The sequence below is a fragment of the Rhincodon typus genome, chromosome 6 (assembly GCF_021869965.1).
Source record: "Rhincodon typus isolate 14 chromosome 6, sRhiTyp1.1, whole genome shotgun sequence".
Lineage (NCBI taxonomy): Eukaryota > Metazoa > Chordata > Chondrichthyes > Orectolobiformes > Rhincodontidae > Rhincodon > Rhincodon typus.
Window position 1 is genome coordinate 66,532,503 of NC_063337.1, and position 18,373 is coordinate 66,550,875.

The 18,373-nt window shown below is 43.3% G+C and overlaps 1 protein-coding gene across 1 annotated transcript in view; it reads right to left on the reverse strand.

Annotated features, from left to right (window-relative positions):
- The window catches only part of uggt2 (UDP-glucose glycoprotein glucosyltransferase 2), a 298,559-nt gene that overhangs the window by 92,341 nt on the left and 187,845 nt on the right, over positions 1–18,373 (reverse strand). The window contains exons 23-24 of the mRNA XM_048597609.1: positions 14,274–14,405; positions 11,560–11,687 (exon numbers count right to left, since the gene is read on the reverse strand). Of these exons, the coding sequence (XP_048453566.1) occupies positions 11,560–11,687; positions 14,274–14,405 (260 nt within the window). The remainder of the gene's footprint in view (positions 1–11,559; positions 11,688–14,273; positions 14,406–18,373) is intronic.

Sequence of the window (18,373 nt, forward strand, 5' to 3'; positions counted from 1 at the left end):
CTGATGTTTCAGGGCATCCTGACCAAAACATCAGCTTTCCTGCTTGTCTGATGCTGCCTGGCCTGCTGTGCTCCTCCAGCTCCACACTGTTATCTCTGACTCCAGCATTGGCAGTTCTTTCTATCTTTAGTACAGGGTGACCATTTTTAACCAGACTTTTTTGATTTGGATGTTGCTAAGCAATTTAACTGTTCTTAATCAGCTGTAGGTGGACTTTACAGGGTGTGCATTCTCTTGGATACCAGCCTATAAGTATCTTGCCCAATTGCAGGCCTAGTGGGGCTGTTCTGCTGTGACTAATCCACACACCAGCAACAAGTACAAGGGCCTGCCAGCCTGAGACCTCAAACTTAATCATTTGGCAGAAGTTTGTTTTTGGGTGGTGGGGGGGGGCATCCAATGGTTTTTAACTTAAGTGGTGTTCCCCAAGCTCGGTTGACTTGGCAAGGGGTGTCTGCTTCCATCGGAATACCCTGTGGCTCAAAGCCAGTCATAGTGCCTGTCTGAAGTCCAGTTGGGTCTCAGCTTGTAGGTGTTTTTTCCATGGTCACGTTAATCCCACATGCCAAATGGTCACTCAGCATCTCACTTGGAGTTAAACAAAAATCACATGCCTCTGGCAGTCATCTTAACATCGTTAAATCCTGATACAGACACTCTTGGTTCTGAAATCCAACTAAACTCCAATTAGTGTCTCAGAATTGGAGGCTTGAGTCATAATATTCCTTGGCTAAATCTAACAACTCTTGAAGGGTTTAGTGTATGGTACTTCAGGGAAAGTTAAGCTTCTACATGGGGGTGGGAGACTGCAGGTCCACAAACTACCAGGAGAATTGCTCACTGGGACAGATGAAAAGCAATGTCATTGCCTGGAACAGAACACATTCTTGCCACAAACTGGGCCATGAGTCATGACTTCCAAAGAAACAGCATGATGCCAGAAATGCTTAGCTACAACTCAAAGATGACTGGTTCAAGCAAATCCCCTCTTTGGAGCACGTTTTCTCTCTGCTACTGAAGTAAAGGCCAGTATGTTGTCCCCAAGTCACCCTTTATTTACATGTGCATAGTACATGACACTGACCCAGCTAGCGTGGAGCTACATCCTAGTGTGAACAGAACACCTGCCACTCCTTTTTGTCTCCAATCCAGGACTACCTGACTTGGACCAGTCCCTATCAGAACTCATTCTGAGGAGGTCCAACTGGCTGACCTTGTTTCAATAACTACAGGAATGTTGAGGAATTGTGTGACTATAAGGTTATAGTGAACTCAGCCCTGAGTGCAGATCAATTCCCATTCCATTCATAGAAAACCTACTCAGTGGAGCGGCAGGGAAGAGAAAACTTCAAAAATGGATCTGTTGGAGGCCTATCTACAAACAAGGGTCATGATGGAGTCTTGGCCACTGTTGATGATAGGGACATTTTGGCTACAAGCAACTTCTGTATCACATCAGATCACCTCAGCAACAGCTCTGTTACCACAGGTCAAATATTAAGTGAGTTGTCAGGAATCTAGTGTTATCTGGACAATATTTTGGCTAGTAGGTCCTCAAGTGGAGCATTTGAAAAATTTTAAAAGGAACCCTAAAGAAAAATTTCAGGAGCACACGCTCCAAGTAAGAGAAATGTGAGCGCTTTTCCTGAAACTCTGGAGTATTATGAGCCATGTATTCATTGGCAAAGGACTACACAAGGCACCCAGGAAGATGGAGGCTCTCGTGAAGGCCCCTAGACCAGAGAATATGTCTCATTTGAGACAGCTTACAAGTTTCAGGAACTATGGCAAGCTCATGTTTGATCTAGTAATGGTGCTAAAACCCTTGTACTGGTTGCAGGGAAAAGGATGACTGTGAAAATGCCACCAGGAATGTAAGGTGGCTTATGGGGAGGTGAAGCAAGCCTTGGGTCGGAAGTGTTAACACATTTTGACCCAAAGTTGTCACTACAGTTAGCACTTCACATCTTGCCTTCTAGGTTTGGTGCTGTACGGTCGCACATCTTGCCAAACAGAAAGGAAAGGGCCATTATGTTCACATCTTTGTCTTCACAAGTGATTGTGGAGAATTCAGCTCAAGCTGAAAGGAGTGATTATCCTGTTTGACGTAAGGTCACCCATTTCTTTTATGGCAGGAAATTCATGCTACTAACTGATCACAAACTTCTAATGGCCATTTTTCAGCCAGTTTGTGGCAATACTGTCAATGGTGGCAGCACACTTGCAGAGATGGGCACTGGCTCTGTCAGCCTACTTGTGGAAGAATAATTAGTGTCCAGAGCAATTAGATGTAGAAAGTAGCTAAAGCTTAGAATTAGAAGTTGGAATGATGGGAAAATAGGTCAAGTAAGAGATATGCAACAATTTGTCGCATATCTGTAGAAAGCTTAGAATTGCTGATTCAATGTTGACCTAAAGCTTAAGACACGTTCTGCTTAAAGATAACGTATCAGCAACCTTAAGTTGTGGAACCATGACATATGACATTTCATATGACCTGCCTTAAGGGGATGTGATAAACTATCTGAATTTGTCTGCTTGTAACAACTGTCTCAATCTATGACAGCATGTATAAGTATTGCCGCCTTTTTGTACTCATCGGAGACTACGGATCTGACCTCTTTTGTCAGCGTTGGCTCCCCGTGATATCACGAATAAAGCCTCTTTACCTCTACCTCTAAGTCTAAAGCTCCAGTGTGACTAAATTAATATCTTTGACAACTCATGAGATCAAATCCTGACAGACAAAGAAGAACAGCAATACAGATGCCTTGTTAAGGCTGCTAGTATCAGGAAATAAAGATGTTCCCAATTGGAATCTGAAAATTATGTACTGTTTTCAAAGGTTGACAAGCTGTCTGTGTCCACAAATTGGGTGTGGAACACTATCCCAAATGACCTGGTTTTGAGCCAACTAGTGGTCATGGAAGCCTACTCCAAGTGGCCCAAGGAGGTGGTCATTAAGTCAGTATTGGTGGAAACAATAGACCAACTGAATGAAATACTTGCCATGCAGAAATCCTGAACAAGTTGTGAGTGACATTGGTCCCTAGTTTGTGCCATAAAAGTTTGAGGAGTACCTGAAAAATTAGTTATACTTGTGTGATTGGCACAGGTTGATTTTGGAGGCAAACAGCCAGGCAGGAAGATTGTTCAAACCTTGAAGTAGCCCTTAAAGGTTTCACGAGAGGAGGGGTTGCTAGGATTGTGAATTGAAGTTCCTCAGCATGTACAGCAAACGATACACCTGTGACAACCTAGTGTTCACCAGTTCCTTTAATATTAAACCCTGCCCCCCCACCCAGCAGGGAACAATGTTTGTTTGACTTACTGTGGTTGGAAGAAACCAGATGGTAGAGTGAAATCAAGGACAGATTGCCAGAAGGGTGGGAACCTCCAGATCCAGGTATTCCAACAGAAGAGACAGTGTTTGCCTGGAATTATGCATCTGGGGAAAAGTTGATCCTTGCACTGATTTCTCAAACAGGACTGTTGTCATGTACAGTATGGAGTAGGGATGAAGTGGTCAGGAGGAGACATGTAGACCAGCTAGCTGCCGCACCTTACCCACAGGATAGGATGTCTGTCAGAATACTGAGCTGATCCAGATAGGACCAGGGTGTCAGTGGAGACACGTGTTTCCGAGCTAGGGTTGGTCATACCCAGGAAGGAGACAACAGCAACATCCCTCTCTAGCTAGCGTTCTGTGATGTTCTGCAGAACAACAGGAGCTTCTGAGAGATAACACTAGAAAATTTCCTGAGTATAGCAGCCACCATCCCCCTTAGAAACTAATCATGTCAATGTAGTCTACAGACAGAACATCTTGTATAAGGAAAGAACAACTACTCTTCCTTGTTTGTTTGCCATGCTTTTGTAAATGTTTCTGACTATGTACATATGTGGGCTACAATGCTTGTATACTCTTGATAATTGCATATATATTTACTAATGGCGTATTTTAAAATAAATTCAGTTGGGGGAGCTACCCTTTTGAGAGCTGGTCAGGTGCCCTGGAGGGGTGGAAGCACCAATATAACATCTGTAACATATGCACTTCAGTGGTTCAAGAAAACAACTCTGCATCACCATCTGTAAGGCAACTACAATGAGCAATGAATGCTGGCCAGCCAGTAACGCCCAAATTTCAAGTGAAAAGAGAAGAAAAAAAATTGATTTTGTGAAAATTGTTAAACTGTCAAATAGTGCACTATGCAGCTGGTTTGTTAATGTCTTCCAACTTTTTCATGTTTGTAATTTTGAGTGGTGAAAGATTTAATCAAATACAGGCGTTTAAAACAAAGTAGTTTGTGAAGGACAAAAATCCAACAGGTGTCTTCAGAGAAAGTCCTAAAATACCTTTTTCCTTTGCAAATGGATTATTAGCTCAAGAATGCCTCACTAAAAAGTGAGATGCAATAGCCTCTGCGTACCAAAAAGATTATCTGGGCAAATGCAGCAGTTATTTTACAGCATTGAGGTTTTTCCTCTAGCTCATAAGATTTCAACTTTCTTTTCCATTAGGAATGGAAAATGCAGATTGAGAAGTTTTTGGTTGTCTTCAAAACTCCATCATACCTTTTTTAACTTGCCCCTTTTAAATGCAATTTGCCACTGTCAGAGAATGGCACTGACAGTTAAGCACACTCCATACTTTCAGCCTGCAGTCTGGTTTACACCACAATAACATTGGCTGGAATTTCTAGCAAGACTGACAGCTTTCCATCTATAAGAGATGGTGGTAAATGTACCCTCAGAATTTGGTGTGGTTGGAGGAATCATAACTTTGATAAGGGAACAAGCTGATTCTGGAAAGGCAAACTCTGTTACACATGCGGTTAATACCTTTTAAGAATAGTGCAAGAATGATAAAAATGAGACAGATGTGGTGGCACTGTGTGGTGTACAGTTGAAAGGAAGGCCTGGGAGTTTTCAAAATTGACTCTGATCTCATAGCATAAAGTCAAACTTGGCCAAGGAGGCCTCCTGTTGATTGCCACTAGGCATCAACCCTCCCCCACCAAAACATCAATTTCTTGGAGTTCTTTAAAGAATTAATATATTGTGGATAAGGAATAGCCTGTAGACATAAACTGTACTTGGATTTCCAGAAGGCATTTGACAAAGTGCCACATGAAATGTTACGGAGGAAGCAAAAGCACATGGTGTAGGAGTAACAGATGGGCATAGATTGGCTAGCTGGCTTTCAAAAAGCAGAGTATGCATAAATGTGTCTTATTCTGATTTAACAGCATACGATGAGTGGAGTCTTGTGGGGGTCTGTGCTGGGGTCTCAGCTTTCTACAATTGACCTCAATGAGTTAAGAGGGGAGCAAAGGCATGGCCAGTACATTTGAAGATAATACTAAGGTAAGTAGAAAAGTGTTGTGACGAGGGCATAAGGAGAATGCAGACATATTGACTTATTGAATGAGTGGACACTGGATATTGTGCTGCAAGTTTTGTAAGCATGGTCATGTTGGTACAATCAGTAACTTGTTTGTTGGAAATAGCTAATGAGACATGCTTTTTGCCACAAGCCACCAGTCTTTGGGGTACATACCTTACGTACATCATGCTGGCATAGAAATTCATACACTACTTTTCTCATAGTTTAGAGATATCTTGCACTTAATGGGAAATCTGAGATAAACTGGGTAGTTCTTGAGACTACAGGTGATGGCTTTCAAATTGTTCATGAGCTTGTATGATGTACACCAAGAAATGATTTGATTAGGGTAGCCTTTATCCTGCAAGATGGTTATTTGAGGTTGCCAATAAGGCCAATCTTGTAGTGCTTAACTTTAGGAGCCCGAATGCATATATTGACTAGTGAAGCTGTGGAGGTGCCAGAGTTGGACTGGGGTGGACAAGGTCAGAAATCACACTACACCAGGCTATAGTCCACCAGGTTTATTGAAAACATAAGCTTTCAGAGGTTTGATCCTTCGTCAGGTGTTTGGAGGTAGAATCAGACAGAATTTATAAGTAACCTCTTCTTTACATTAAAAAAAGCCTTTTAGTTCCCACAGGACGATGACTTGAAAGGAATTCGGAGATTTACATCTACATATTAATCAATGAAAACCTTAAGTGAATCAAGATCTTTCGGCATCTTAGGTTTGTTTAATACATCCTCATCAGTGGTGTGACCCTTTGATTCCTTTTACTTAAATTCTGTGTCTGATACCTCTCACTAACACCTGAAGAAGGAGCAAAATACAAGCTTTGAGCTTTCATATAACCTGGTGTTGTGTGATTTCTGACCTTGGCTAGTGAAGGTAGATTTAATCTTTAAATGTGATTCTGTGATTGGGGAGCATTTATTAACTAACTCTGAGTGCACAAGGAATTATGATAATCAATATATGACTGCCAGTCAAGCTAGCAATGTGGTGCTCTTGTATGTACTGGAAATTGCATCTATTAATACACAGGGTCATGTTCTTTGTAGACAGAACATGTACACGTATTGTGCCTGTTTCAGTTCAACAAAACAGATGACAACTGGTTTATTTCTCAGGGCAATGCTCTGACCGATCAGTCAATCTGTCCAGCTTAAAATTTAAATAAAGCTTGGCAGTTAATAATCAAAGAACAGTACGGAACTGGAACTGGAACAGGCCCTTTAGCCCTGCAAGGCTGCACCAACACATTTTTTTCCTTCCATAATAAAACTGTCTTCACTTACAGGATCAGTATCCCTCTATTCCCTTCCTATTCACATATATTCATCTAGGTGCTTCTTCAAAGCTGCTATTGTCTGCTTCCACCACATCCTCCAAGTGGTTTCCAGGCACTCACTACCCTTTGTGTGTGTGTGGGGGGGGGGGAAGAATCTTGCCTCGCACATCTCTTTTAAACTTAAACTTCCTTCCCCGCACCTTGAACCTGTGTTCTCTTGTAATTGACTACTCCACCCTAGGGGAGAAAGCCTCGTACTTTCCACTCTATCCATGCCATTCACCATCTTCTATGAGGCTGCCTCGCAACTGCCTGTGTTCCAGTGAAAACAAATCCATTCTATCCAACCTTTCTCTATAGCTAAAATCGCCCATACCAGGCAACATCCTGGTAAACCTTCTTCTGTACCCTCTCCAAAGCATCCACATCCTTCTGGTAGTGTGATGGCCTGAACTGTACGTAATATTCCAAGTGTGATCTAACTAAAGCTGCAGCATAACCTGCCTATCCTTTATACTCCATGCCCCTTCCCATGAAGGCAAGCATGCCATAAGCCTTTTTTTAACTACCTTATCTACCTGTGCTGCTGTCTTCTTTGATCTGTGGACGTGCACACCCAGATCCCTCTGCATATCGATACTCCTGAGGGTTTTGCCATTCACTGTATAATTCTACCCGTACTTAACATTCCAAAATGCATCACCTCATATTTGTCCAAACTAATCTGCCATTTTTCTGCTCATGCCTCCAATTGATCATCACTTCCTCAAAAATCTCAATCAAGTTAGTGAGGCATGACCTCCCTTGAACAAAACCTATGCTTTCTATCACTAGTAGGTCCATTCACTTCTAAATGCATATAGATCTTGTCCCTGAGAATCTTTTCCAATGATTTCCTTACCATTGAGGCTCACAGGCTTGTAATTTCTTGGATTATCACCAGTACCCTACTTAAGCAATGGGACAACATTGGCTATTTTCCAGTCCACTTCCTCACTTTTGTGGCCAAAGAGGATACAAATATGTCTGTCAATCCTCCAGCAATTTGTTCTTGCTTCCTTCAATATTTTGGGATAGATCCCATCAGGACCCAGGGATCTATTTATCTACTTCACTAGCACCTTCCACCCCAATCTTAAGTTCACCTGGATCATCTCCGATACCTCTCTCTCCTTCCTGGACCTCTATTTCCATCTCTGGCAGCCACCTGGAAACCGATATCCATTTCAAGGCTATCGACTCCCACAGCTACCTAGAGTACACCTCCTCCCACCCACCTTCCTGCCAAAAAGGCCATCCCCTATTCCCAATTCCTTCACCTCTGCCGTATCTGCTCCCGAGATGAGACATTCCACTCCTGGACATCCCAGATGTCGTCGTTTTTCAAGGACCGCAACTTCCCCTCCACAGTGGCCAAAAACGCCCTTGACCGTGTCTCTCGCATTTCCCGCAACTCATCCCTCACACCCCTTCCCCGCAATAATAACCAAAACAGAATGCCCCTCGTCCTCACGTACCACCCCACCAACATCCGGATCCAACGCATCATCCTCTGACACTTCCGCCATCTGCAATCCGACCCCACCACCAAAGACATTTTTTCCCTCCCCACCATTTATCTGCTTTCCGGAGGGCCCACTGTCTCCGTAACTCCCTTGTCCGCTCCACACTGCCCACCAGCCCGACCACCCTGGCACTTTCCCTGCAACCACAGGAAGTGCTACACCTCACCCCCATCCCAGGCCCTAAGAAGACCTTCCACATCAAATAGATGTTCACCTGCACATCTGCTAATGTGGTATACTGTTCCCAATGTAGCCTCCTCTACATTGGGGAAACCAAGCGGAGGCTTGGGGACCGCTTTGCGGAACACCTACACTCGGTTCGCACCAAACAACTGCACCTCCCAGTTGCGAACCATTTCAACTCCCCCCTTCCCACTCCTTGGACGACATGTGCGTCCTGGGCCTCCTGCAGTGCCACAATGATGCCACCTGAAGGTTGCAGGAACAGCATCTCATATTTCGCTTGGGAACTCTGCAGCCCAATGGTATCAATGTGGACTTCACAAGCTTCAAAATCTCCCCTCCCCCGACCGCATCCCAAAACCAGCCCAGCTCATACCTGTCCTCCCACCTCAAGCCCCACCCCCATTTCCTACCTACTAGCCTCATCCCGCCTCCTTGACCTGTCTGTCCTCCCTGGACTGACCTATCCCCTCCCTAACTCCCCACCTACACTCACCTTTACTGGCTCCAACGCTGCCTCCTTGACCTGTCTGTCTCCTCTCCACCTATCTTCTATCCGTCTCCCTATTTATTTCAGAATCCCCTTCCCCTCCCCCATTCCTGAAGAAGGGTCCAGACTCGACACATCGGCTTTCCTGCTCCTCTGCTGCTTGGCCTGCTGTGTTCATCCAGCACTACACCTTGTTGTCTCAGATTCTCCAGCATCAGCCGTTCCTACTATCTCTGCAACAACCTATTTTCCTTCTTCCATTTTAGGATGCACACCTCCTCCTCCTTCCTTTTTAACAGCAATTTGGCTTAGAGATTTGACACTCCCTTCCCTGAGAACCTCCTCCACCAATTCCTTCACTTTGAATACCGACACACTGTATTCGTTTAGGACCTCTTCTGGCTCCACACATAGATTCCCTCCTTTTTATCCTTGACTAGGCCAATACCTTCCCTCACTACCCTCTTGCTCTTTATTTATGTATAAAATTCCTTAGGATTCTCCTTTTAATCCTGTTTGCTACTGACTTTTCATGACCCCTTTTCAGTCCTTCTAATTCCTTTCTTTCCTTTTATACTTCAAGAGCTTAGTTAGTTCCCAACCTCCTAGACCATTTCTTTTTCTTTTTGACAGAGGTCATAAATTCCCTGGTCATCGAAGGTTCATGTAATTTGCCATACCTATCCTTCATTCTAGCAGGAATATGCCGCTCCTGAACTCTTACCAACTGCTGTTTGGACATGTGGGAGTATTTCAATGTGGACTTACCCTTGAACAGCCCCCTCCATTCAAGATTTTCCAGTTCCTGCCTAATATTGTTGCAGTTGCCCTTCCCCCAGTTTAACACCATCACCCGAGGACTGTTGTTATCCCTATCCGTGAGTCCATTAAAACTCACTATTATGGCTACTACTACTGAAATACTCCAACTGACACCTGGCCAGGCTCATTTCCCAAAACCAGAACCAGTATAACCCCTTCCCTGGTTAGACTGTTTACATACTGTGTCAAGAAACCCTCCTAGATGGTCCTTACAAATTCTGACCCATCCAAGCACCTAGCCTGCAGTGAGTTCCAGTCAACATGGGGGATGGGTGGGGAGGTGGTAAAGAATTAAAATCACCAACTACAACAACCCTTCTGTTTTTCTTACCAAAAATCTGTCTACATATTCTCTATTTCCTGCTGGCCGTTGGCAGGTCTGTAGTATACCACCTCCCACCTCCCTTCCCCCACCCCGGCCCGCATTATGATTTCATCTTTCCTATTCCTGAGTTGTACCCATATTGCTTCGCTGCATGACTCCTCTGATGTATTCTACCTCAGTACAGCTGAGAGATACTCCTCCATTACCAGGAATGCAACGCCCCACCCCTCTTACCTATTACACCTGAAACATTTAAATCCTGGCTACATGCAGCTGCTGGTCCTGTCCCTGTTTCAGCCAGGTCTCTGTAATCACAATAATATTTGTTCTAAGTTCATCTACCGTGCCTATTATACTTCTTGCATTGAAACGCATGCATTTCAGACCACCTCCCCTGTTCTTTTTCAGCAGCGGTTTCCTGCCAGTTCTTGTTCTTTTAATGTTTGCTTGGTTTCTGCTTCTCCTTCAATGTGTGCGTCTGCTTCCCCCCAGCCCCCCCCCCCACCCCGCCACACTAGTTTAAACCCTCCCCAACCACTGTATCAAGAACCCCACCAAGGACATCAGTCCCAGGTGTAACCCATCCAATTTGCTCAGGTCCCACCACTCCCAGAACCAGTCCCAATGCCCTTCGAGTCTGAAACCCGTCCCCTCCCACCATCTTATCAACCACACGTTCATGTTATGTATCTTGCTGTTTCTACTCTGTCTAGTTCAGGGCACTGGTTGTAATCCTGAGAACTACCTTTTTTAAGCTCCTACATTTCAATTTTTTCTTCCTAGTTCTCTCTGTTCTACTTTTAGGGCCTCATCCCTTTTTTTTAAAAACCTGTCATTAGTACCAACATGTACCACAACCACTGGCTATTTGCTATCTCCCCACCCCCTCAATGTCCTGCAACTGCTCCAAGACATCCAGGACCCTAGCACCAGGGAGGCAACACACCTGGACTCTCGTTTGCAGTCACGGAAATGCCTATCTTTTCCCGTTATTATTGAATCCCCTATAACTATAGCATTTCTATACACCTCTCCCTCGCTCTGTAGCAGAGCCAACCATGGTGCCATAAATTGGGCTGCTGCTGTTATCCTTTTGAGGCCATTCCCCCAACAGAATTCAAAATGGTATATCTATTTTGCAGGGGAATAGCCACAGGAGATTCCTGCACTGCCTGCTTAACCCTCCTGCTTTGCCTAGGGGTCACCCATTCCCTTTCTGTCTGTGGAGTCTGTGTGCAGTTTGACCACCCCTCTATAACTGCAACGCACAATATTCTCCAGTGTCTCCAATCAATTGTCATTAACCAGTTCATTCTCTGTGGCAATGCCTCCACCAAACAAAAATTCCATTTGCTGACCAATCAGTGTTTTCCCCTCAAAATAAAACTGTTTTCCCTTCAAACTGGTATTTCTTGTGAATAGTCCTGATGACTGCTTCTAATATCACCTGCAAAATGAACTAATTGTACAAGTCAGAGCAACAAACATACCTCTTAGAATCCACACCCATCTGTTTGATGTGAGCTTTAATCCCCTCTGAAGTACTGAGGGTGATCTTTTCCAGGAGGCTGAAGTCTTCAGGATGAAATGTCTCATTTTCATTGAAAGCACCCAGGATCTGATAGCACAAGTAATGAACTAATATTAGTTTTTTTTTAAAATGTAATATCAATTTGTAAGAGTCTCAACATTATTCAAAATTAGAAGTTGCTTGCTTTTACAGATATGGCAATCTAGAGCAGCTGCAATGTACAAAGCAGTTAACAAAATAACTTTTCTCTCAAACACTAAGGCAGAACAGCACTGATGTCTAGGGGTTATGCCTGCCACACACAAAGTATAATTTTTCAATTAAGTTCTGTCTTGCAGCATTCCTAGTCTATTAAGCAGGTAAGTAATTTTAGGACTTTTTTTTCCTCAAAAAAAGTTGCCTACATAAGTCATGACCTTTGTTAGAATATGAAATTCTTGTATTCAACTTGAATTCACAATTGCCCAGAAATTATTGGAAATATGACAGTAACTCATTATTGGTCTCTTATTAATTGAATTAGCCAATCGCTGCTGCAACTCCATTGCAATACCCTAATTGATCACGGAATCATTGAGATGTGCAGCACAGAAAAAGGCCCTTCATCCGTGCCTGTCAAATTCAAAGTTGATCTGCTTGGTTTGAATTTAATCTGGTAACTAAAAGTTTTATAATTCTTACTACATCTCCACACCAAACATATAGCCCAACCAATCAGCACTCACTCTTCTCATGCTATATAAACCCTTCACCCATGGCTGCAGCAGCCTGATCTGACAGCTGTGAATCAGGGCCGCCAGTGAGGCTTCCAGTCCACCTGTGAGAAGCAGCAATATAAAGGTGCCGGGACTCGTGTTGGCCATGGGTCACACTGTCAACACACATACAGGCACCCCTGAAACCTCCTCCCCACCAGAGGTTCTTCAGGCAGTGCCTTCAGTTCTCCACCTTACCCCACAGGTTTTGTCTATTTCCAACTGCTCCCTTCCCTGGACCATCGAACCCCAGCCCACTTACTCCATCTCTTGTTGGGATAGTACAAGAGGCTTTCATGCCAGGCTTGCTTGCGCTCTCTCTCTCGCTCACGCTCTCGGCCACAGGGTTGACACACACACACACAATCTGTCCATGCTAACTGAACTAATGCCATTTGTCTGTGGCCCATATCCCTCCACCTTTCCTAGCCATGTACCAGGGCAGACATCTTTTTAAATGTTGTTGTAATTGTACTCACCTGTACCACTTCCTCTGGCAGGTCGTTCCATATACACTCTACCCTCTTTATGGGGGAAAAAGTTGCCCCTCCAGTTCCTTTTAAATCCCTTTCACTTTTAAACCTATGCCCTCTCTAGTTTTGATCTCCCCTACCCTGGGAGACGATCTTGGCTATTCACATTATCTGTCTTTTTCAACGTCCTTGGTTTAGCTTTCTGTTACTTTGATTAGATTTCTACATTAACTACTTGCCTCAAAAAAAAGTTGTTCCCTAGAAAGAAGTCCATTTTGTACAGGCAAGGCTGCATCCTGGAACGCATATGTGATGGAATCAGTATGTTGACCAGTTTCAGGTTCACTCAGCCCTTTGAAACTGGTCTACCATTTAATAATAATCACGTCATGGCTTCTCCAATTATTCCACATTACCACTTACCCTGATAACTGCTCACCCCCTTGCATATCTTTTTCATTTTTTTGCCTTAGAAATATTAAGAGTCTGCTTCTACCACTTTGCATGAGAAAATTTTCAAAAAAATCCCAATCCTCTGAGGAGCAAATTCTCATCTTTGCATCAAATAGGTGAAAGTATTCTTTTCTTTTTTTAAACAGTACCCCCTAATTCATATCTGCTCTGTCATGAACCTTCCATAGAATCCCTAGTGTGGAAACAGGCCATTTGGCCCAACAAGTCCACACTGATGAGCATCCCATCCATGGCTAACCCATCTGACCTACACATCCCAGGACACTATATATGGGCAATTTAGCACAGCTAATCCACCTAAACTGCACGTCTTCGGGAGGAAACTGGAGCAGACACGGGGAGACAGTGCAAACTCCACACACCGTCACCTGAGGCTGAGATTTAACCTGGTTTGCTGGTGCTAGGTCACTGTGAACGCGCTGGGCCAAATAGCTTGTTTCTGCGCTGTATGGATTCTATGTTCTAAAGTCATCATGCTGGATCTGCCTGATTACTTTTGCAGCAGGGCACTTGGATAAGTTCAATGACTTTGACTTTAAATTTAAACATTGAATCCCTACAGCATGGAAACAGGCCCTTCAGCCCAACAAGTCCACACCAACCCTTGGAGCATACCACCCAGACCCATTTCCTATAACCACCCCCCCCCCCCCCCCTCCCCCTCCCCCTCCCCCTCTGCATGTGCTGAATGGATGCCTTCTGTGTTATACAACTTGATTCGAAATAACATGGAAGCCATAGCTGTACAGAATATTCCAAGCGTGGTTTGAACAAGGTTCTATGCTGGTTTTACAGTCCATCTTTCAATTGAGCTCTAGAAATGAACCGGTGTTTGTTTGTTTTTAAATGGTGTTATTGACCTGCCACATCAATTTGTGGATCACTGCAACTTGGCTCAGTCCTGGATTGAGGATTGATGTCATAATCTTACAACAGGTAAACAACTGCAATGCATGCATGGAAATACCTACCCGACCATTGCTAACAACAGCCTCCTGACCAGGTAACAGCTTCAGAACATCGTGACAGAACATGCGATGGGTGCGAAGGAAGTTGACTCCTATGGTGTTGTATTTCTTCTCAAAGGCATCGTTATCCATTCCCTGAATTAAGAATTATGAATCATTTTTAGCTGCTTAAATGAGTGACTATTGCTCTTGGTAGAAATGGTTTCCAACTCTTTCCAAAGCATTTCCATGGACTGACTCTCAACATGGAGTCTGCCAATAAAATACTAATCTGGACAATCCAAGTAACAGTGTTATTGAGCAATATTTAAAATATTTGTTCATGGAATGTGGGTGTCGCTGGCTAGGCCAGCATTTATTGCTCATCCCTAATTACGGAGAAGGCAGTTATGAATCAAAACATTAATGTGGATCTGAGCACACATAGGCAGGTTTCTTTCCCTAGGGGACATTAGTGAACCAGCTGGGTTAAGACAATCAACAACAACATAAGTCTGCTTTTCTTTTTTCTTCCAGACTTTTTTACTGAATTCAAATTTCTGACATAGTGGGAATTGAACCCATGTACCCAGAACATTAGATTGGGCGTTATGCAATACTAATTCTGTGACATAACTGCTTTGCCACCACTTCCCTGTACTGAAAGAAAGACGAAAAATGGCACATAAACTGAAAATTGAACCACTGCTGTGCTCTGAGCTCTGCTGTAAAACGGCAAATCTACTAACTACTCAGTGAAGTAATTGACAGAAGGTGCAAACACAAACCAGTGCACCATCCGCTTAGAATATATTGATTGATTGATTATTGTCACATATCCTGAGATACAGTGAAAAGTACTGTTTTACATGCATACAGGCAGATCATACCATTCAAGGTACATCAGGGTAGCAGAACAGAGTGCCGAATACAGTGTAATAGCCACAGAGAGACAGCGATCAGAATTAACATTTGAGAGGTCCATTCAAAAGTCTGATAGCAGGAAGAAGCTGTTCTTGAATCTGTTCATACGTGTATTCAAACTTTTATCTTCTGCCTGATAGAGGGTGGGAGAGAGCATAACCAGGGTTAAAAAGGTCTTTGATTATGTTGGTTGCATTCCCGAGGAAGCGGGAAGTATAGATGGAATCAATGGATGGAAGTCTGGTTTGCATGATGGACTGGGCTGTGTTCACGACTCTCTGTAGTTTGCATTGAAATGGTTGGACCAGGACAGATTATTGGTGATCATCAGTCCCAAGAATGTGACAGTCTCAGCCATCTCCATCTTAGCACCATTGATGCCAACAGGGACGTGCCTTCCAATCTGCTCCTTGAAGTCGATGACCAGCTGTTTTGTTTTGCTGATATTAATGGAGAGATTGAATGTTTAGTGGCATGGTGTAAAGACAACAATCTCTTTCCTGTATTCTGTCTTGACATTGTTCGAGATCCGACCTACAATGGTGGTGTCATCAGCAAACTTGTAAACGGAGTTGGGGGGAATTTGGCCACAGTTGAGTGTATAAGGCGGAATAGTAGGGAGCTAAGTACACAGCCTTGTTGGGCACCAGTGTTGAGGATTATGGTGGAGAAGGTGTTGTCACTGATTCTTACTGATTGTGGTCTATTGCTCAAAGTCGAGGATCCAATTACAAAGGACGGAGCCAAGACCTAATCTTGGAGTTTAGAGATGTGTTTGTTTGGAATTATGGTGTTTGAAGGCAGATCTGTAGTCAACAAGTAGGAGCCTGATGTAGGTATCCTTGTTATGCAGGTGAACCAGAGACGAGTGTAGGGCCATATGTGTCACAACTGGAATATTGTACATAATTCAGCATTGTACATATGTGAATAAATCAAGGAAATTAGTTGTAGTATTAATATTGCCAAGTGTTATTTTAGGAAAATGCAATGTCTGGGAAATTGTTTACCTCTAGATATTACACAATTTTCACATTGACAGTACATCATTGACAAAAATCACAATGTTGTCAAAAAGCAATGATGACTAATTTTATATAAATAGCAAAACTTTTTTTGGTTAAATAGAACATAGTGTACAGATCAAAGGGATTACTGCAATTCATATTGATAATCAGATAACGATTTCCATCAGGATGCATTGTAATGTTGCTGTTTTGTTACAGATCAGGAAGATTCACCTCATTCTTGCTGATAAATGGTCCTGGCTATACATGTGCAAAGCCTCTGTGCTGAAACAAGCGACTGAGAGACAATCATTTTGATCACAGTATATTTCTGTGGTGGAATAACCTTAAAACATCTCTGGATTTACTCTTGGATTTCAAAGACTTTCTGCTGCTGCCCTGGGTAAAGAACTATAGAACAAATCTATAGAAGAACATACAGAGATCACCATCCAAATCACTATTCCTTTAACGGTTGGTAATGTACATGACCACACTTACTCCAGGGGCAAAACTAATTCCTGCCTATATATTCAGATATTTCCATAAATAATGGAACTCTAATCTGCTACTGCTGTTTCTAGATGTGATCATGCAACTGTATTGAGAAGTTTTCCTTGTCCCAAGTTTTGAGGGGGCAGCTAATCAATTCACCCTTGTCCAACAAGCTGAACAGTATCTGTATTACAACGAAATAATTCATGGGAGACAATAGGACAAAATTTTCTTTCACTAGCACATCAGTGAGCCACCAGATGTGCAAAATTAGTTTTACTGGTCAATAGTGCAGCAGCACTTGGAACGCATCTCACTCTCTCTTGCCAGTATTTTGTTCTGAATGTCAGTGAAAGTGTTGGCTCCTCAGGGCAATGGAGCCAACAGCCACTGGGGAGGCAAAGTTGAAGCATAAGAAAAACTGGGAAAACTATATAGTGACAAATAGTATAATTTAGGAATGTCTCCTTGTGGCAACAATGGAGGGGAGGAAGTTAGAGATAGGGTGGTGAACAGCCAATGATTGTGGTCCACATTAGTAACAGTGACTTTGATAGAGAGAGGAATGAGAACCTTCCACAGAGTTCAGTGAGCTAGGAAGGAGGACCTGCAAGGTAGTAGTCTTTGATTATTCTGGTGCTTTGCGCAATTGCGTAGAAACAGGAGGACCGAGCAGTGGCTGAAGAGGGAAGGCTTTAGATTGTGGTGGCATTGGGACCAATAGGAGGTGAAACTGGTACAAACCAAACAGGTTCCAGCTAAACTGAGGCATGGAGAACATTGCTGCTGGAGCTACAGTGGCTGTTCTGAGTTAAATTTAGTAGGGGTATGGAAACCAGAATGCAGCATTCAAAAGGAAAAACAAGAATACACAGGATGCAGAGGATATTTAGCATTGGTATAAGAAATAGTAACTTATTAGGTAGGGTCACAGTAAGTGTGAGTCCTCTGAAATCTAAATTAGGTTTACAGCGTGTGCAAAGTGTGGTAGAGGAGGAGATGAGCTGCTGCTCAAATGACTACATATTGTTCATGTGCATTGATCTTTGAGGCCAGTAGGATATATTGAAAGAGTGTTGGCAAAACAAATGGAATGTTACACTTTTTAAATAGAGGCACTGAGTACAAAAACAGATGAGTTATGCTGAACTGGTTTCAACCTCTGGATACATCACACTTGGAGACTATAGGATGGATTTGAAGGCCTTTGAGAGTATACAGTGAACCAGGATGATTGTGATGAGAAACTTCAGTAACAAGGTTAGGTTGGATAAGCTGGGATTGTTCTCCTAGGACCAAAAGAGGCTGAGGGGAGAATTAATAAAAGTGCACATGGTCTAGGTAAGATGGAAAGTGAAAGGCTATTCCCATCATATGCTAGTCCAAGGACTAACAGAATCAACATAATACTTTGGCCTAATGACGAACATTTTTATGTAGCCAATGGCAGTGACCTGAAATTAATGCTTACAGAAATGCTGAAAGCAGATTCAATAGCTGATATCAAAAAAGAATTGTGGTAGGCACTTGAGCAAAACAAATGTTAGTGATAAGACTTGGGGAACAGAATGCAATGCTCAAATCTACTGAGAGCTAGCAATGATTCAATGAGCCAAATAGCGATCACCGACGCCGGCACAGCTCCGCCCACCGCCGACGCAGCTCCGCCCACCGCCGACGCCGACGCAGCTCCGCCCA